Source organism: Sprattus sprattus, assembly GCF_963457725.1.
Source record: "Sprattus sprattus genome assembly, chromosome: 13".
NCBI lineage: Eukaryota > Metazoa > Chordata > Actinopteri > Clupeiformes > Clupeidae > Sprattus > Sprattus sprattus.
The window spans coordinates 8,184,494-8,205,877 of NC_137911.1; the positions used below are offsets into that span (position 1 = coordinate 8,184,494).

Genomic DNA, 21,384 nt, shown 5'->3' on the forward strand with positions numbered 1-21,384 from the left:
AGGCCTCTCTTTGCTTGCTCCCTCACACACACACACACACACACACACACACACACACACACACACACACACACACACACACACACACACACTTTTGTACACTGAAATCACACACCGAGCATTGTCCCTCTGTTTGGTGTGTCTCATCCAGTTCTATTCCAGGGGCCAGTAGTCTGAGCCAGGAGGCTGTCTCCCACTAGGCACAGGAAAACACCTGCTTCCATGCAGATCCAGCCCAACAAAAGAGTGGACTGGTGGGGCCATGGATTGAGACATTTTCTCTGCCAGAATTAGCAAGCAAGCCTAATTGTTGTTGTTTTTTTTGATCGCAGGTTTTGTATATCAGGTTTGTTTGTGTGTGTGTGTTTTGAAAAGGTACAAAATTACAGATCTCTTGTCAGGCAATCGCTGCAGCCTGATGAGTGTTTCTGTGGCTTTCTGGTGTGTTGGATAAGGTTTGTGTGTGCGTGTGCGCGCTCGCGTGTGCGACTGATGAGGTGACGTTCCAGACGCGTTGAGATGGAATTGGCTTCTTGGGTTTGCTCTGTAAGCTCTCCTCTGGGAAACCCTGTGGGTCCAAGCCCCTTCAGACTGGCCTCCAGCTGCAACACGCCACAACCAGAGGCTTTGTGTGCGAAATGTATAAACAAAGCCAATCTGAATGAAAACACACTGACCGTGACTCAGTCCTCTTTGTATCTGATATTGTCAGAGACAAGGAACAAATGGTTGCGATGTACGGTATTTGCATGAACACACGTAATTTGATGGTTCATCATACGCTTCATACAGGAGACGAGATGGATAAGGACCTACTTTTCCTTTCCCCTGTTTCCTTTTTGCTGCAATGAAACCGCATTGCCACATGGGCTTTTTGAAATTGTTAGGCTATTAGAGACAGGTATGGCGAGGTGGTGTTTTTATGAGGTGACGGGGAGAGAGAGCCGCGGGCCCAAACAGGTCCAGACATCTCTGCCTCAGCTCCATCTGGAAACGGGCTTGTGTGTGTGCACTCATGACTGAGAGGTCTGCTCCTGCACCTGACAGGGTGTGTGTGTGTGTGTGTGTGTGTGTGTGTGTGTGTGTGTGTGTGTGTGTCAGTCAGCTGGCCTGCTGATCACATTTTTTGTTTGTGTGTGACTCATTTCCCCCTCCACTCCTTTATTCCCCCCTCTCTGTATCTCTCCCTGCCCCTCCCTCTTCCTTTCTTTCTTGCCTTCTTCCCCTCTTTCTCCTTCACTGCCTCGCTCCCTTTCTCCTTCCCCCCTGACACTGGGGATCTGTGTCCAGACTAAGTGAATGATTTGTCAGTCGACACAAACAACAATCAATTATTCATGGCTTGGCAAATACCACAGCTGACCTCCCCTTCCCTTTCCCCTCCCTCCCTCCGTCCGTCCCCGCTGCCTTGGTAACTGTCCCCTTTTCCCGCACATGCACGTGACTCAGGCACCTTGCTGGAAGTCAGCTGGAAGTTGCCCCAATGACGCAGCTGTTTCTGTTCATCCTCTTTTCAGACTGCCACTCGCTTTTGTCCCCGGCACTCCGTTTTGCCTTATCTCCACCCACCCTCCCTCACTCACTCACACAGTGTCTGTCTTCCCTCTGTGGCACACACTCTTACACTGTAAGATGCACACACACACACACACAAACCCTGCCAAGGTCTTCAGTGAGTGCTTAGCAGTTAAATGTCCCAGCAGCGTGAGGTCTTGTCCCCCTTGGCGGCTGGTGTTCTGTCCTCTCAGAATGGGCGATGTCACAGCCAGTTGGATCTGACAAGGGCTGTGTCGACACGCATCAGGCCCCGCTCAAGGCTCCGTGGACAGGCCTGAAAAACTCGCCTTCTCCCTGGTGGCACTGACTGCCTGGTGCTGCCCTCGGAGCCCTTCCTTTGTGTGTGTGTGTGTGTGTGTGTGTGTGTGTGTGTGTGTGTGTGTGTGTGTGTGTGTGTGTGTGTGTGTGTGTGTGTGTGTGTGTGTGTGGAGGGTGGGGCGTAGGGTTGGGGTTGGGGGGGGGAGGGGGTTGCATCTCTGCTGGTTGCATCAGATCAGGCACCATGCCTAGCCTTAGTGAAAACAGACGTCACTGTAGGGCCCGGTGCTCATCCCATTACATCAGCCTGACTATATGTTTCCATATTCGTTTTTATCGTCAGGCGGTATTCCGCCGGGTTGTTTTTAAGAAAATGAAGTCTGGCTGTCAAGTAGCAAGTTCAGTTGCAGTGCAGCGCTAATATAGCAGATTTGCTTGTGAATTTGCAAATAATGATAGATGTTGCGGCTGTCACTCATGCTCTGGTTCATTTATTCATTTATTTTATCTGATTAATTTATATCAGCCAGTTAAATCACGATCCCCACAATATCAGAGGCTACTTGGTTATTTTTTACCGTATTAGCAGCTAGTTAGCTACTATGTCTTCTCAATGGATGTTCTCTTAAAGTGTTAGCAGCAAGCTAACAATAATGGTCGAGAGCTTCAGTTAAGACCTACAATATTCTGTTTGCCTGGACAGTTTTCGTGTAGTATATAAACAACAAACCGAGTCGATGTAGACATATAAAAGTTGTGTAAACACCTGTATTCACCTTTATTCACATAAAATATTTCCTAGTTTCCTCCAGAGACTCCGCCATCTTGTTTTGATTTTTTTGATTACTCCCGCCCTTCTGCACAACGTCGGCTTCCAATTCTCACACACGCTGAACTGATTGGTTACCGCGTGGTTCGCATTTGCATAAAGTAAAAAAATCGCCAACTTTGAAAGGGTGGTGGAGACGTTTTCTTGTTTAACAGGCGGGATATCGTCTCCATTCATTCCTATTGAGAGCAGGATGATTAACGTCTGATTAACGAGTGGAAACATACAGTGAGACTCACACACACTCATACACCAACGTAGACGCTGCTGGAGCAGAGATGGTGTTGGTCAGGTACTTTATGTATTTATTTATTTATTTATTTATTTATTTATTTATTAACACTAGCCCAGATGCTGTTGTCATGTTCTCTGTTGTTTTTTGTGAGTGACCTCATCACAGATGTTGCCACCTAATGTTTCATGCTGACGTTAACACCACATATATGTGCCATTGAGTTTTTTTAGTTTTTACGTTAGAGGCTCCAAATTTGTCCTCCAGCTCCCCACAAGTGTGGGCTGAATCCAATAGCTTGTTGAAATACTGGAAAGTCCCATCTGAATCCACAGTATATTGGACAGTACAGTCCAGTGTGTGAGTGGATGTTGGCGTGTGTGTGTGCAAATGTGTGGCATTTGGCACTCACTCACACACACACATACGCACACACACACGCACACACACACGCACACACACACACACACACACACACACACACACACACACACACATAAAGTCTATCATTAATGTTCTTCCTCACACTGAAAAATCAGTCACCGCTCTTCACCAGACCTCCGTGCACCCTACATAATGCAGCAGCACCGGTCTGAAGAGAGAAGGCAGAATGAGTGAGGGAGAGAGAGAGAGAGAGAGAGAAAAACCAAAGGGGGATCTATTTTTAAACGGCACCCCATCTGCTGCTGGTGAATAAGAGATGAGCTGGAGCGCATGATGAGGCCGTCCCTGGCCCTCGAATGGGCAGATGTCCGCAGCTCCCGCTGCTCTCCGCTCGCTGCCCAGCCCTGGGCCGCACCGACCTGAGCGTGGAGTACTGTAGCGTGGTGTGGTGTGGCGCGGCGTCGCACAGTGTGGAGGGATCGGCTCGCTCGGCTGGGCTGGCCGCGCTCGTTACTGACGCTCCAGCGGCCCCAACAGCCCCGACACGCAGGGACAGCCTGTGAGAAGAATGACACACGCACAAGAGAGCCGTACATGGACATAGCCTAACATCCTACGTCCATACAGCCTAACCCTACATTACATGTGTTCATGTAGCTCAAGGTGCTAACAGCACCAACACCTAGGGAGCAGACATATTGATGAAAATGTACTTGTAGGCATTTGGACAACTGGTAACTGGTAATCAAATATAATGATGGTAACATTACTTTCAAGTAATTTGAATAGTTACATTACTTATTGCAATGGGTATTTAGTAATCTGTTACCATTGTATTACTGTCGGACTCACAATCAGGCTGATGTTTACAAAATACCAAGAGCAGCCAGCGGTGTGACACATAGCTATGCTAACAGCCAAAAACAGCCAGCCAGCCAGCCAGCTACCTACCTACCTACCTACCTACCTACCTACCTACCTGGTAGACATACGGTCACAGAAAACAGCTGCGTGTGCATTCTTAGTCCTCTGCAGAACGAGCAGACATGCCAGCTTCACATGCTCATAGCTACCCCAACCCACAGCCCACCATGAACAAAGCTAATAGCCCAGGCCATAGCCCAGCAACACACAGCCCCACCCACAGATTTAATCCAGCTTCCCAGCCCACACCACAGGCACTGAGCTGGGAGAGACTGTGCTGAGACTCTGACATGACGCAATGGGAATGCTTTCCCTTTTAAGACAGCAACACCCATCAAGGTTGTTTTGTCTAGTGGTTAATCAGAATTGAAGCGCTCCGTTGGGTTATTATTTGCTTTTGTGTTGTCCTTTGTGCTGCGTCACGATGGCCATCTCATCATCGCTTGTTTATCGTCTATCCAGCCCAACCGCCCCCTCCCCCCAACCAAAGCTGGGGTTTTGCGAAGAAGCTCCCATGCTCTTGACTGGCTGTTTTATCTCGAAGTTTTTCTGCCCTAAAATCATTTTGCTTTTCTGTGCCTCTTTCTCTCTCCATACATCTCACTTATTCTCTCTCCTTCATCCTTTCCCCCTTTTCTTCCCACTTTATTTTCCATCTCTCTTTCTCTCTCCGTCTCTCCCTCTCAAATCTGTAAATAGTGTGGGCCTGTTTTCAGGGAGCGTGTGAGGCGGATGTTCTTTATGTCAATGACTGTCACATCTTTGAGCTTGTGTGTGTGTGTGTGTGTGTGTGTGGAAGCACAGTCCTTCACTGCAGGCTGCAGATAAGGCAGCTCCGCTACATTAAATCCTCTCAGCCACGGATTTCTCATGCCCTACACACACACACACACACACACACACACACACACACACACACACACATGGTTCTACACAGCTACACAGATGAAAGTGTGTACACACACACACATGCGCACACACACGCACACACATGTTCACAGTGCACATACAAACTCCATTGAATGTGCACGGACACAGACATCACAGACATACAGACTTGCATTGTCTTCAGATACACAAACACACACACTCCTGAGTGCACACGAACATTACATTTGAGGTGATGACACCTTACCTTACTGATGCCATTCCCAGTGCTCCACTCTCTTAGCTCCACTTTGTTTATCATTAATTTCTCTCTGGTCTTAAGAAGCCAGCCGGGCTTAGGCAGCTAAACATGTAATCCCTCAAACACAAGTGTGTGTGGCCTCCAGCTTAAATCTCCTCACCTCTCTCCTTATAAGCCTCCCGAGTTATTGAAGGCCAAGCCCCACTCTCATCGCCAAACAACCACCCCCCACAACACACACACACACACACACACACACACACACACACACACACACACACACACTTGCCCCCAGCCATGTTGACTCTGGAACACCCGAGGTTGTGCTCAGGCTTCCACTGTTACTGGTATGGATTTATTTTTAATGACCGGTGAGTGGATGCTGATGTCTCCCACTTCACCCCCACTCGCTCACATGTGGAAATCTTTTTGATTTATAGTCACCGGAGGCTGCGAGGATGGACCATTATGAATGGTAGCTGGGGGGAGATTGATGACTAGGCTTTGGTCCTCCCCCCCCCCCCACACATGGGCTGAGTGTAAGGCTCCATTGGGCCCTTGAACTTGGTTTCACTCTCAGTCCCTCGGCCAGGCACACAAAGGAGCCTGTTCGTGCATGGGACTCCCTCTGAGAAAGGGTTGTTTGGAGAGAGGGAGAGAAATAGAGAAAGAGAGCGAGAGTAAGAGAGACTCTGGGATCAGAGCGAAAGAGTGTGGGAAATGTTATTGGGCGCTCTTGCTTGTTTGTAGATGCTGCTGCCGGTTCGGGCCGCACAGACAGCTCCGCAGGTTTCGTTTCGGACCTAAATGGGTTAAGTTTATTGAAGCCCTGTGATGACGAATAGGTTCAATAAAGGTTGGTTTATTTTTAAACTAATTTCCTGTGGAATGCGTGTGTGAATGCGTGTGTGCCCTCTGCTGATTGGTTTTGTGTGTGTGTTCTAGTCATATTTTCTTATCCTCCAGGCACAGTCTAGAAGGATACTATCTGTCCACTATCTGTCCACTTAGCTCATAGGCAATAGCATTTTACAAAAAGTGTTGTGCGGTGTGCAGAAATACAACTTACATGTCCCGGTGCATTTGAAGAACACGGGAAAGTGTGTGTGTGTGTGTGTGTGTGTGAGTGTGTGTGTCAGCAGAATGAGAAAACGCCCTGGAGTAAAATAGCCTGACCGTTGCACAGGGGAGGAGGCCTTCTGATCAGGTTACATACACACTCACTTACACACACAAACCCGCACACACACATACAGACTCTTAACATTTAACTCTGACCTGCCATGTTGTAGTCTCTCTACAGGGTTAGGTATATTTTAATGTCACAGCCAGGGGGGTGGGGGGTGGGGGGGGTCTCAGTCAGGTGACATTTTGGAATGCCCACTCCTTAGATCTGCCCAGAGGGTGATTTCACTAATGGAAAAAGATCCAGCAACACTCTAGTTCATTTCCAGCCTTCTCCTGAATTAGGAATACCACCCCTGAAACGGCAGGTTTGTGTGTGTGCGTGTCAGTGTGGAGATCAGGGCTGAAAAACCGCGGTGGCGTTTGGCCGAACCAGTGCAGAGACGAATGAGGAGCCGGGCTTATCTGACAGCCACAGATGGCAGATATTTCTGCTGTTTATACGGGGAAGGTCCAGACAAGTACCGGAAAACCATGCCCCTCTCCCGTACGATGCCTGAGATGGTCGGTGATGATGACTGTTTGCCCACACCTATGATCTGGCAGCCGAGGTGCCATGCGCCAGCTACAGGCTAGTCTCCTCCAGTAGCATCCCAGTTAGAAGTGAGTGAAGTGGAGCTGATGTTTTTTTAAGGTCTTGCTGCTGTCCGAGCTGAGGCATGTGTGCTTGTTTGAGTAACACTCTGGCTTCCTCTGACAACGGATAGCAGGATTTTGCTAGGCTGTGCGGGTAGGTGATGGTAATCTGGTTGAGGAAAATGCTCAGTGTACAGACATACATGTGTATACATACACACACACACACACACCGAGTACACACACAGACAACACACAAACACACTCACTCTCTCTCTCACACACACACACACACACACACACACACACACACACACACACAGAGTACACATACACATGATGGTTTAAGCATCGGGAAGGGGTGGGGTGTCCGCAGAGGACAATAGGACATCTGACTGGGGAGCATCTAAATTAGGAGCACTTCCCCCTGAAGCGCTTTCCCACAGCTCGCTCTGCTCATTGTCTTTGGCCTCAACCTTCCTCAAGGCATTTGACTAAATAAAGCCAGTCAGCACAGAGCTCAGCCGGTAATGAAAATAATACGAAAAAAAATGACACAGTGAAAACCCCCCCAAAAACAGAAGTTGTTCTGTTCACCGCTTGTATGTCACATTTTCTTCTTTGGCGAGCCTGTTTTGCTCTGTTTGTGCCACATCTCCATGGCAACGGGGTCTCGTCTAGGTCCGAGTCCGTCAGGGGGCAAACAGGTGCAGAGGCCACCAGGTCCGTCTGAAGCCCCTCATCTGCAGGGAGGCAGAGCCCGATTTAGCCCAGGCTTGGTCTTGACAAGCTGGCAGCGGTTCCTGCAGCACAAACTCCAAATCCATGGCCTGAGCTCGTGGCCAAAAGGCCAGCAGTCCGTACGCAGTGTACTGCCAGCCTAGTTACAGAGAAAAAGAGATGAAGAAAGAAGGAGAGGGAGAGAGAGCAGAAGAGAGGGAGAGAGACTAGAAGGGAGAGAAGAGATGGGTACTGTGCCATGTGAAGGACTAGCAGACACCATTAATGGAGAAGAACGGGGAAAGAGAGAGACGTGAAGATTCGCAGTAAGACTGTTATTACATTATGTCACTACCTGCCCATGAGGTGATAGAGAGGAAGAGGGAAAAAAAGAAGAAACAAGAGAGAGAAAAACACAGAAAATGTAAAACAGCAGTTCAAGATAAAGAGAAGGACTCGCAGGAAGTAGGAAGGGAGATAGACAGCAACACAGAGAGAGCGAGACGGACAGAGACGGAGAGCGCTGACAGAAGATAAGAGATGATTGGCTAAATGAAATGGAAAGCTGTTCTGGTGCTGCAGCTCTTCCTTGAGTACCTTATCTTCCCATGGAAAATCCCCAGTGCTGTTACACAGTCTTATTCTGTGTGTGTGTGTGTGTGTGTCTGTGTGTGTGTCTGTGTCTGTGTCTGTGTCTGTGTCTGTGAGTCTGTGTCTCTGTGTGACTGTGTGTGTGTGTTCAAGCCCATTCACTCGCATTCTGCTGACGGTAACAGGCAGGGCCTAACACCGCCAGGCTACACATCCACCCCCACACACACACACACACACACACACACACACACACACATTTGGACACAGCCCTTGGTGTAGTCAGTCAGTGGCGTGAGAACTGACAGAGAAACATGCGTGGTTGTCTGAGAGATGTTGTGAGTCCCAGCCTTTCTGTGGGAATGGCTGTGTTGACAGTAGGCTTCTGCCTGCCGGTGATCACCTGCACTGACTGCTGTGTGAGCCGGAAATTCTGCTCCTACCTGTTTCCTCCACACCTGTCCTATTATGAGTGTGTGTGTTTGTGTGTGTGAAGGTGAGGGGGGTGCGGTGGGCTGCTTGTTTGGTTTCTGTGCCACACCCCTCTCCTCAGCTGCTCCTGTTACCGGTGTTTGTGTGTGTTTGACTAGTTGTGTGTGTGTGTGTGTGTGTGTGTGCTTGTATGTGTATTTATTGGGTGTGTATACGTGTATTTACAGTGTAGCCAAGGGACTAGCTCAGACACGCCGGATCATCTCAGGAATGCACTGCCCTTCCTGTCAGCACCCAGATGCTGGCACACACTTCAACTCTCCCTCGCACACACTCCCATTGTCACTCATAAGCTCTCTCTCTCTCTCTCTCTCATGCACACACACGCGCACGCACACACGCACACATGCACACACACACACACACACACCCTGACAGGTCTTATGATGGAGATGTCCGAGCCAACTGAACTGAGCTCATTTTAGCTTGTCTTGCTAGCATCTCGAGGCTTTTTTGATCTCTGATCAGCAGGAACACAGCTGTGTGTGTGTGTGTGTGTGTGTGTAGGCCGGGCTAAGGCAGCACCGCTAACAACCTGCAATCTAATTACTCCCGCGTCCTCGGGGGACCGTCCAACTGCCTTTGGCTTCCGCAGCATCAGCTGCCTGTGATGTACAGCCCCACCCCCACCCAGCGTTTGAAGTGTGTTGAAGTGTCCGTGTGGGTTTGAGTTGAACGCCTGGGCACGCCGACGGTGACCCAGTGTATCTGTCTGTATTAATAAGCCTAATGCTTTGTTCAGGGAGAGTGGCAGTCTGCTTGTTGCAAACCATGAATCATTTGTGTGCACGTAGAGGCAAGGATCCTCAACTCTGACCTTCCACATTTGACCCAAAGCAGTGTATTGATGTCCCTGTGTCGTCTGATTTCAAGCCAAGTCCCATGAGCGAGATCCATCAACCCCCCCGCGGCGCCAGTCATGCTCCTGCTCCTGCTCCTGCTCCAAAGAACCAAGACACCTTTTGGCTCTGCATAAATTCCAGTGTAGGGAGGAAGGGGGGGGGACGGGGCGGGGGACAGAATAGGTGCCAGGGGAGGGCTTGCAGTATGGATTCCCCTGATCCCATGAGGCCAGCCAGTGGTCGGTTCGACAAATGTACCAAGTGTGTGTGTGTGTGTGTGTGTGTGTGTGTGTGTGTGTGTGTGTGTGTGTGTGTGTGTGTGTGTGTGTGTGTGTGTGTGTGTGTGTGTGTGTGTGTGTGTGTGTGTGTGTGTGTGTGTGTGTGTGTGTGTGTGTGTGTGTGTGTGTGTGTGTGTGTGTGTGTTCACACAGCTCGTAATGAAGGCCTTGGTGTAATGTCTGGCTCTGTCTCTCTCTCTCTCTCTCTCTCTCTCTCCCAGGTTTGACGACAGAGGGGCTGTATCGAGTGAGCGGCAACAAAACGGACCAGGACAACATCCAGAAGCAGTTTGATCAAGGTGTGTGTGTTTAATGGCCGCCCTTGACTGAGCTGGCATATGGTACAGTACACAGGGCCATGGTTTGTTCTATCCCTCCTGTAGCTCTGAAAATGGGATAATCACAGGTACTAATATGCCTACTCATGTACACACACACACACACACACACACACACACACACACACACACACACACACACACACAGAGAGAGAGCTCTGCACACTTACTCATCAAGTGGTCTGTTCTTTGTGTTTCTTTATGTTCAGTAATTAACTCACTGGAGGTAAATAGCTTTACTAAGCTTCAATCTCTCCCTCACTCTCTTTCTATCTCCCTCTCTCCCTCTCTCTCACTCTTTCTCTCACTCTTTATCTCACTCTCTCTCCCTCTCTCTTTCTCCCTCACTCTCTTTTCTCTCTCTCTCTTTCTTTCTCTCTCTCTCTCTCTCTGATGGCGTAATAATGTGTGCCCATATGTCCCATCATCTGCATGACCACCCCCTCTGCAAACACAGATAGGCCATTATGCAGAGTGGAGCTGTAAACCCCTGTGCTGAGTGCAAACTCTCTTTAGCCAAGGCCATTTCCCCCTTTCACACACGTCCATATCGATAGTTCTAATCCAGCTTTTCAAACATCTCCTGCTCCATTTCTAACCACCTGCCGACCATTTCATTTACTGCCTCATGCATTATCTCACCTCACATCTTCCACACACCACAGGCGCACACACACAAACACACACACACACACACACACACACACACACACACACACACACACGAACACAGTCTTTCCCATCTCTCTCTCTCCCTCCCTTTCTCTCTCTCCCTCTCTCTCTTGCGCGCTCTCTCTCACACACATACATGTCTTCTGTGTGTATATATGTGTGTGTGTGTGTGTGTGTGTGTGTGTGTGTTTGAGTGTGTGTATGGGCTATGTGACAGAGGGCCTCTCTGTAATTGTTATAAATGCCAGTGTTGCTGTTCTTAGTCTCTCACCCTACTCTATTAAGCAGTGACAAATACTGCCCAGTATGAGGGCAATAAATATTATGACATTCTGCATGTCTGTGTTTATACACCGAGTACAAATCATTAGGAACGCCTTTACAATATTAACTGTCTCATCTTAGAGCAGCTTTAATTCATCAGGGCACGGACATGAGGAAGTCAGGATTGTTAGGCCAGAACACGGGCCTGTGTTGACACTGCTTTCTTCTGGCTGCTGTTGGGAGTTGGCTGGTAGTGCCTCTCATCCCATGTTGTTTCCCAGGTTCTGGGTTGGCTGCTGTAGCTTGGCAAAAGCTCCATGTTTGAAATCACTGCCATGGTTATGGAAGCCAGTTCTGGGCTGTCGGGGAGAATCTTTTTTTTCTTTTTTGGCATAGGGGCGGTCTCCGGTGAAACAAAAACCGTTTGCAGCCGAATAAACAGTTGCCATGGAGGCATGCACACCTGACGGTGGGCATTTTTGGTTCGCATATCCTTTGGCAGTGAACCATGCTGGGCTGTAATGCGGGCGCCGCTGGTGTTTGCCGTAAAGAGCACGCGGCTCGCTTGCTGCACCTGTTCAGTCAGTGTTTGGTCTAATTTGGCCTCTTTCTTTGATGAGCTGTTCCACTGCTGGCCTGTTGTTAGCCGGATGTACCTTTTGGTGGAGCGCTCTGTGGAGTGTGTATAGTGCACAGGCACACACACGCAATACATCTCAGTTGTTTCCAGGCTTTAAAATCATTCTTCTCTTCCATTCATTAAAAAAATCAAAGTTAAATTAAGTAAAGAAGGGAATAATGTTTATACCTCCACTCTTCTATGTATTCTCTGGCATTGGAGAGAATGTTATTAATATTATTAATACAATTATTATTATTATATTTTTTATTTTGGCGGATAATATTTGTAGTGTGTATGTGTGTATGTGTGTATGTGTGTATGTGTGTGTATGTGTGTATGTGTGCGTGTGTGTGTCCTTTGCTGTAAATATCCCACATTGGCCCACAGTTTGCACTTGAGCTGACATTACTAATACATTCTGTTTTATATTGTTTACTCTTTACTTTTGTATTTCTTTTGTGAGCTTCAAACAGTAGCCCTGCATACGCTAACATGAACCATTCCCCTGGGGATATGCATGCTATAGATTTTTCGCAGCTTCCTCAAGCTCTCTCTTTTTCTCTCTCTCTCTTTCACATTCACTTTCCCTCTCTCCCACCTCCATCCAGTGCCCCTAATGTAAGCCTTTTTTCCTTTGTTTTCGTCCATCTTTCAAATCGAATCTCGGTCAGAGTGGGTCAGCGGTGTGTGTGAGCTGGCCACGGCAGAGGAGGCTCTTCCAGCGAGCGGCCAGCCTACTCATCCCTCACACACTCTCACTTCTCTCATTCTCTCACTCTCTGGTTCCCTCCACGGGAAAGCTTTTGCCTAAAAGAGCCACTGAGGGCATCAATCAGCCTGCTGGCCCGGAACCATTAGTTCCCCATCTACCACCACCCTCTCTCTCTCTCTCTCTCTCTCTCTCTCTCTCTCTCTCTCTCTCTGTCTCCCTCCTATCTTTCCTCTTTCTGCAATCCTCTTTTTTAAATTCTTCATTTTTCCTGTCCTTGTGCAGCATTTGGTGAAAGAAGAGCTTTTTTTTTTTACTCCTCTCACGCTAGTCTCCATCTCCATGCTCCAGCAGAGAGATGTGCTATGACAGCTGTCAGTTCACCTTAAGCACTGCTCTCCCCCCACCATCCACTCTTTCTCTCTCTCTCTCTCTCTCTCTTCACATCCATCTTTATCCCCCTTTCGTTTTCGTTGTCTCTTGCCACCTCAGTCTCTGTGTCTCTGCCTCCCGCCCTGGTTGCTTTCCTCACATAGCATCGCACGCTGTCTCTATTTTGAGTCGCATCTTTCACTGTTGCAGCCTCTGAGTTTCTCTGTCTGACGCTCTGACACACACACACACACACACACACACACACACACACACACACAACAAACCACCACCTCTGCGCCTCACACATCTCGCTATTCTTCTCACTTGTCATTATATCTGTTCTCTCTCTGCTCTCTTACCCGTTCCACCTCTTCATTGGTCACCCCCCCCCACACACACACACACACACACACACACACACACACACACCAACACACACACACACACACACACACAATATGTGGCATTTCTTCAGTCTCACACTCTCCTGTCTCCTTCCTCCGTAGACTACAGTATAGACCTGTATGAGATGGATGTGGCTGTGAACGCAGTGGCTGGAGCCCTGAAGGCCTTCTTCGCCGACCTGCCTGACCCCCTCATCCCCTACCACCTACACCCCGAGCTGGTGGAGGCAGCCAGTGAGTTACCACACACACACCTCGCAATACACCATGAAAATGAGGACCATGACTGGGTACATATGCAGTTTCTACCTCCAGTCCATATGGGCCACTTCTTTGTTCTCTCACTCCTACACCGTTCACTGTTCAGGCCAGTTTAAACCAATGATATGCAACGAGACATGTTGCAATTACTTGAAACCTGCAACTTGTCGCAACAAAACATTCTAAAACCGGGTTGTTCAGAACGCTGGGAGCTCTTGCAACAGCACCAAACGTGTCAAGCCGTGTCTTGACTTACTGAGTGACAACACGTCACAGACGCCATGAGCTACAAGTGTTCTAAAAACCTTGCATCTGCGATTTTTAGACAACGAATGAATCACGCTACTTGCATCAATTCATTTACATTCTATGGTGTTCTGCAACATTTTTGCCTTGTTGCGAATCTTTGGTGTGATTCGGCCTTCAGGGCCTGGTGGTGTGATGCCGTGTTTTTTTTTTATAGATGTTATGAAGTGCCGTAATTGCCACATGGTTGGGTTTTATTCCTGTAATTGATGTAATGGTTGCAGAATGGACAAATGCATTGAGCAAACCCCTCACAGAAATGGTGGTCAATGGTTTGATTCACTTCTAGTCCCTTGTTTTCTTAGTTTGGAATAGAACTTGCATAGTTCTGAATGGGAATGTTCTTTGTACCGGTGCCATGATGCTGGTGTTGGAAGTCACTCAGTGCGTGCACATGATGGCAGTACTCCGATTTCGGCCAAGCCCCGATTTCTCTCTCCATATCTCACGGCACATGACAGTGACAAATCCAGATCCTGGCCGCGTCAGTTCAAATCAAATGTGGAATGTTTACAAGCGGGCATCTGCTACCATTGATTATACAGTAAATAAGTTGTGAAATGAAACAAAAACACACCACAGTTAAAGTTGTATTAGATTTGATTGATTCACATCGATATGAATGGATTACATGACTAACAAGTGGTGGAAAAGTAATATGAAAATATTTGTTCACTGAATTAGCGCGTTCTGTCCAAAACAGTTGCGTTTCAGTTTCAAAGTTTCAGTTTCGGTTTCAGTATTTCAACGTGAATGAGAGGGAGCACAAGAACTGAGCATCTAGCAGCGATTATCATATCATAGACATATATGATGCATGTTTATGTCTATTGGCAGGATCTCAAGCACGTGCAAAAGTTGTTGTTGTCCAGTTGAAATCTAGATTCAAGACACTCATGCACGCGTAGTCCGATTCTCAGCGTAATCCGATCGTTTATCCAGGGGTCTACATCAGAGTCCAGTCGGACTGAAGTCGGACACAGGAAATCTAGTTTTGGGGAGACACATGAATCGGATCTTCGATTTAAATCGGACTACAATCGGAAATTGGACACATGTGTCCGCACTGACTGTGGTGATCGTATATTACTGTCGGTAGTAACTGTGATGATATTGAAGTAGGTAGTATCAGAGCTGAAGGAATTGTAAAAAGGATTATAGGTGTTGATGACTGTAAGACATGCAGTTGGGATAATTAGCTTTTAGGAGCAGGATTTAGCCTTGTAATCCCCTTAAGGAAATTGATGAAGTATTATCTCAAACATATCAACACTTTGTAGCAATAGCTGTATTTACTCTAGCAGAGCAGCAGAAAGGCAATACAGATTGGAACAAGGATAAATGGTAGGCAATTAAGCAACACTTTTGAACTTGCAAGTCCGTGACTTTTGATGCATTTAACAGAAAAAACAACAAGAGTCTAGGGATGGCATGTCATTCACATTAAAAGAGTTTTTCTATTGTCAAAGGAATGCAAGGTGACAGAAAAAAAGTTTAAAGGGGAATTAGATTCTGAAGATGATGAAACCGTCTTCTGAAGCGGGGAAAAAAAAGACGTCAGTGGCATGTGCATTCTCAGTAGTCGCAGAGATCATCGCCCGCAATAATCCTCTGAATGATTTTTTTTTTTTTTCATTTTTTGATGATCTTCCCTGGGAACGGCTGACTGATCTTTACAGTCTGTGGAGGAAGGTGAGGGGGTTCTTCCTTTACAGTCTGTGGAGGAAGGTGAGCGGCTCCCTCCTTGCACTGGAGCTTTGTTTGCTCAGCACGATCCAAACAGATTGGCCGTACATCATGCCCGGACAGCGGCGGATAGCGCTCCGCTCAACATCTGCTACCTGAGCAACGGAGCGTGAAGACGCTGATAAGAGACGGGAGGTTATGATATGATGCCCGAGTGCCCGTCGCTCCGTGCCCCCTGCTTGCCACAGCCGAGGGAAAGTGCAGGGAAACATGTGGATGCGGTCATAATCTGGAAGCGCTGCCTTATGTGTGCTCTGCAAGCAGATGCAGTCAGCCGGCAGAACATTGCGCCGAATCACAGCTCTGTTGTTGTGGGTAATCAGTATGATTATAGTGTGAGACGAGAACACATGTATGTGAACGTGTGTTTGTGTGTGTGTGTGTGTGTGTGTGTGTGTGTGTGTGTGTGTGTGTGTGTCTGTGTGCAGGCACTCGGATATGATCACACACATGTATGTACACACACACACACAAACACATATGAACATTCTCACAAATACAGCATATATGCATAAACACATGTATGCAGGAGGAAACATACTACACACACACACACACACACACACACACACAGTTTTCCTCTTCCTTCGCTGGCCATTGTAGCAGGACCAAACAGGATGTGCTTATGTGTGTTTAAGGAGGGCTGCAGTCCACCTGCTCCTCTCATTTGAAACGCCAGTGATTTGCACTGCACGTCCAGTTCTCCACTGTCCACCATTACACACACACACACACACACACACACACACACACACACACACACACACACACACACCCAAGCCCAAGCCCAAGCCCAAGCCTCTCTCCTGCAGAGGAAGAGAGAAAAGTGTAGAAGGTTTTGGCTGAGCTTAATTTAAAGGGAGGCTTGAGGGAGGTCGTGTGGTGGTTGAGTGTGTAAGCTCGTGTACACACACACACACACACACACACACACACAAACTCTTAACTCAGTGGTTCTCCCCCCTGCTGTGTTGCGTCAGCACAGGCACAGAGCAATTACACTCACAGGGGAAGTAAAAGTGTGCGTGTGTGCGTGTGTGTGTGTGTGTGTGTGTGTACTGAGCTGTTCCCTTCCTTGGACACTGATGTCAGTCCCACAGCTGCAGTCATAGCCCTGTCTGGCCCCTTTGTGCATGTGTGTGTGAGTGTGTGTGTGTGTGTGTGTGTGTATCTGTCTCTTGAGAGAGAGAGAGGCAGAGAATGAAATAGACAGAAAAAGAAATGGCAAATAGAGGAATCACAATGAGCTGTTCTCCCTCATTCACCTTCTCTCTCATTCCTTACCCTATCCCTGACTCATTCTGTTTTTATCCCTCTGCTCGCTCCTCCACCCTCGTTACCTCCTTCTCTGTCTACACTGTCTCTCTGTCTTTTATTTATTTTACGTTTTGCAGCAACCCTCTTCCTGTCTTTCTCTTTACTCTCTCCTCTTACGATCTGTTTTTTTTTTTTCAGTCTCCCGCCCATAAACCTGTCATCTGTTTTTCATGTTTCCCCCCCTTCCATGTCACTCATCGTCTGTCTCAATACCCCAATCCATTTTCTGTGTGTGTGTGTCTGTGCGCACTTCAGATCCCTTACCGCTCTCTCTCCAGCTATCCTCCTCAGAAACTTCAGAGCTCAAGTCCCCTGTGATCGCGCTAATCCTAGACCCGCTCTCTGGCTGGCATTAGTGCCCGCACTGCAGGTGATTTTTCCTGCATCTACATTTCCTCTTTCTGGGTGTGTGTGTGTGTGTGTGTGTGTGTGTGTGTGTGTGTGTGAGAGGGATGGAGGGAGAAAGAGAGAATATATAATCCCATGCTCCCTGTGATGTGTTACTGATTGCCTCTCAAACACCACGCTGCAGCGGATTACTGTCGCAGTCGTAGAAACACGAGAGTGCGGGACTCGTCTTTTTCTCCCCTCCCGGCCGGCGCACAGCATGGGCTTCCCAGAGGCCCACCTTGCTAAACCTGCACAACTGCTCCACTATTGTGCAAGCTCATGTGAAAGAGTTTGGAGGTCAGCCAAGGTGTACACCCTGGCCTTCTTTGCACATATTCTCACTCACTTGCTCACACACAAAGACGAACACACACACTACCACACACACACGTGCATGCACTATCCGCCTCTTTTTTTACTCTCCCTCACACACACACAGCTTTACTGCAGTGCACTATGTGTGTGTGTGTGTGTGTGTGTGTGTGTGCACAGCAGAAACATTCCTGCTCAATGACGTACAGCAGGCGTCCCAGGATCCGCTTTGCTCCAAACTTCACATTCTTAACCGTGTGACGCGCTGTGATGTGGTCCAGTCCGCCCAATCCTGGCGAGGCCTCCGCTTCTGCACCAGCGCTCGCAGTCTCCGCCCGCTTCTTTGTCAGGCTTCACAGTGGTGCCTGACGGGGAGTCTCCTCAATCAAATATCCTTGAAGTCATCACACACACACACACACACACACACACACACACACACACACACACACGCACGCAAGCACTATTTTAACCCCTCTTTATTTTAATCACACACACACCATCGTTGAATGCTTTTGAAGCCGCTCTGCTGTGTGTTTGTTTTATTGTCTCATTGTGAGTTGAAAGTGTGGGACGACTCTGAAGGGGCTGTTGAGTCGTCTGCTTTGGCGTTTGATGTACAGCGCAGTGGATCGTTGGCAGATCAGAGCGCTGACTGTTTGTTTCTGCCTCTCTGCCTTGTGTTCCTCTCCTCAGAAATCGTGGACCACATAGAGCGACTGCAAGTGCTGAAGGAGATTGTGAGGAAGTTCCCGCAGGTGAACTATGAAGTGTTCAAATACGTCATCACTCACCTGAACAGGTATGGAAGTCTTTATGCAGTATGCAGTGACCTTACAGTTATGGTTCATTTTTTGGATCCTATAACCTTACGGATCCTATATCTTTCTTTGCATTTGTACTAATACACTAGGTATTTAGGACCAACCATCAATTAACTACGAGCTGGAAAAAGTCTGAAGAAGTGCTCAGTTCATTCACGCCCAGCCTACCAATTAAAAGCAGTTGTCCATTGAGAGACTGCATCCAAATAGCTGTGAAAGAATAGACTTGATTCTAGTATATCATTATTCTGGGGTCATAAGCAGTAGTCTCCATTGGAAGTCTCCTTACCATATTGTCATTCCTGCAGAATATGAATGCAGAGCTTCGTCTCTATTCCCAGAGCAGAATCAGAGACCAAATTGTGACATTACATGAGCTGCTTGATCGTAGTCTAGGGAAGCTGAGGTCAGATCCTCAGCTAATTGCTAGGGTTGTGACCCGGCTTCAGTAGAGGCAGTACCTGCCTGCATAGCACATTCTTAGTCAGATGGTGGGGAAAGGAACACACACACACATACAAACACGCACACACACACACACACACACACACACACACACACACACACACACACACACACACACGCACACACATACATAAACACACTCACTCACTCATGGATTAAAGAGATTTGTGCTCCATAGGGATTCCAAAGTAGAGCAATCTGCACTACCTGACTGTGGAGCAGCCGCGAGCAGCGCTAGCGCAGGCTTTAGCGCTGGTAATACCAGCCACAGTCTGTATCTCTTAATGTAATTTTCAGCCCTGTTTGCTTAATAATGTTAATGGATAGAGGCTGCATGGTGGACCTTTCGACATGCCGATGGCATTTTAATCGGTTTGTCAAAGGATTCGCTACAATACAGCCTTTTAGGTATGCTCCCATTGGAACTAAACAGGGAAAATGTTTATTGGCCTAACTTACTTTACTTTATTAATCACTAAAAAGTATGTTAGTTCAATTTGACATGTTTTGGTATCGTAGGAAGCCGTTTCAAACTAAATGCTTCTGCAAAGGTTTGTGTGTAACTAAGTTAAATGTTCGTGTGTGTTCACTTTTATAGGGTAAGCCAGCACAGTAAGACCACCCTGATGACGGCCGACAACCTCTCCATCTGCTTCTGGCCTACGTTGATGCGGCCGGACTTCGAGAACAAGGACACGCTCTCCACCACGAAGCTCAACCAGTCGGTCATCGAGTCCTTCATCCAGCAGTGCCAGTACTTCTTCTACGGGGGCGAGATGGTGGAGACGTCCAGCAACGAGGGCACGCCGCCGCCGCACGGCCACGGCCTGACCGAGTCGCTGCTCGCCCTGCAGCTCCCGCCGCCTCTCCAGCCTCAGCAGATCCAGCACCAGCTGCAGTCCGACCCCCTCATGTAGAAAACTCAACCCAACCCCCCCCCCCCCCCCCAACAAAGCCCCTGTACCTCCATCCCAGAAACTAAACTATTAGTCCTCTTAAACAAATAAACAAACAAACTTGGAGAACTAGTGTCATCAGCAAACTCTCACAAAACACACACATGTACAGGACAGAACAGAACTGTAGCCGCTTCTTTCTTCAGGAAAAAAAAGGAAAGACAAAGTGATGACCCAGTGCTCGGTATTTTTTTAGAACCCCATTAGAATGGGTCCGTATAGCAGCACAGTACCCTGAGCAACGTGCATTTTCCCTTAGGTGGACCTCTCCTGCTCCTGTGGCTCCCAATACCCTCATCAGATGCTGCTCCCCTTTTAGAGCTGTTTAGATCCCGCACTGCAAATGGTTAGAAAGGAGGATGGAAGAATGTTTTGAGTCTGGCCGCCCCTGATTCATCTCTTGTGAGTTAAAAAATAAAATAAAAAAATCCCTCAATGGAACTCTGCATGCCTCCCCGGCAAGATGGCGGAGATGGTCCTTTCGAGTCAAGCACCCTTGCAAATAATAAGGAAAATATATTTATACTAGTTTTTTTTTTTTTTTTTTGCTTGATTTCAAATGCTTACAAAGAATAAAAAACAATACAAAACAAAAACTAAGAAACTGCCGGTCGCTGAACTCCAGTTCAAACGTGAGGCCAGCCCGGTTTCGGTGTGGTTTAAACCTGTGCCATGCATTCAGCCTGGTCTGCATTTTTTTTAAAGATTAATTGGTGATGGATTTATTTTACGTTTTCTTTTCTTCTTTTTTTTTTTAAATTGAGTCTAATTTTTAGAAACCCTATGAGTGGTGGTTGGTGTTGTGGTATCTCTCTCTTCCCCCCCCCCCCCCCCCCCCCCCCCCCCCCCCACCCCAGTGATTCTCCCCTCCCCTTCCTTGCCTGGCACGTTCGGGGCAGAACTTGCGTGACTGACAATAAAAGGTGCACCAGACTGGGACAACCCTCGCACCGTTCCCCGTCTGAAAGCAGAACACATGCAGAACACTCTGGAACTCACGGAAGGGACTACCCCACTGGAACTTTTTATGGTTTCTTTTTTTTTTAAGGTTTAGGCACATTTTTTTGCAGGAAATCTCTTGGCCTTTGCAAAGCAGCCTAGGTCTTTGCCTTTCATTTTCGTCTAATTTCTGTCCCATATTTCTATCTCTCCTTTATAAAAAACAAAGTCTTGGGTTCTACGTACCAACAGCAGGCATTTGTATATTTGCCTGTATTTCTTTGTTGACCTAAATTTGCATGTCTTTATTTGCCATGTAAAACAACTATGCGAGGTTTCAATAAAAAAGAGACTAAAAAAAGCTGAAGACTGAAACACTTACACTCAAGCTTAACCGTTTTAAATGCAAGACTTTTTTCTAACTTGGTTGAGGGAACATAACGGGGTCAAATTTTATTCATTTATTCGTTTATTTTGTCATGCCAGA

The 21,384-nt window shown here is 47.6% G+C and overlaps 1 protein-coding gene across 2 annotated transcripts in view; it reads left to right on the plus strand.

Moving 5' to 3' along the window:
• The window catches only part of arhgap5 (Rho GTPase activating protein 5), a 38,085-nt gene extending 18,152 nt beyond the window's left edge, over window positions 1–19,933 (plus strand). The window contains exons 4-8 of one of the 2 annotated variants that reach the window (XR_013968875.1): window positions 10,219–10,296; window positions 13,484–13,615; window positions 17,290–17,381; window positions 18,410–18,515; window positions 19,601–19,738. Coding sequence is in view for 1 of the 2 variants with exons in the window: in XM_080850388.1 (XP_080706514.1) it covers window positions 10,219–10,296; window positions 13,484–13,615; window positions 18,410–18,515; window positions 19,601–19,919 (635 nt within the window). In the remaining variant the exon portion in view is untranslated. Of the gene's footprint in view, window positions 1–10,218; window positions 10,297–13,483; window positions 13,616–17,289; window positions 17,382–18,409; window positions 18,516–19,600 lie in introns of both variants that reach the window. The other variant, XM_080850388.1, reaches the window with a different exon arrangement.
• The last annotated feature ends 1,451 nt before the right edge of the window (window positions 19,934–21,384 follow it).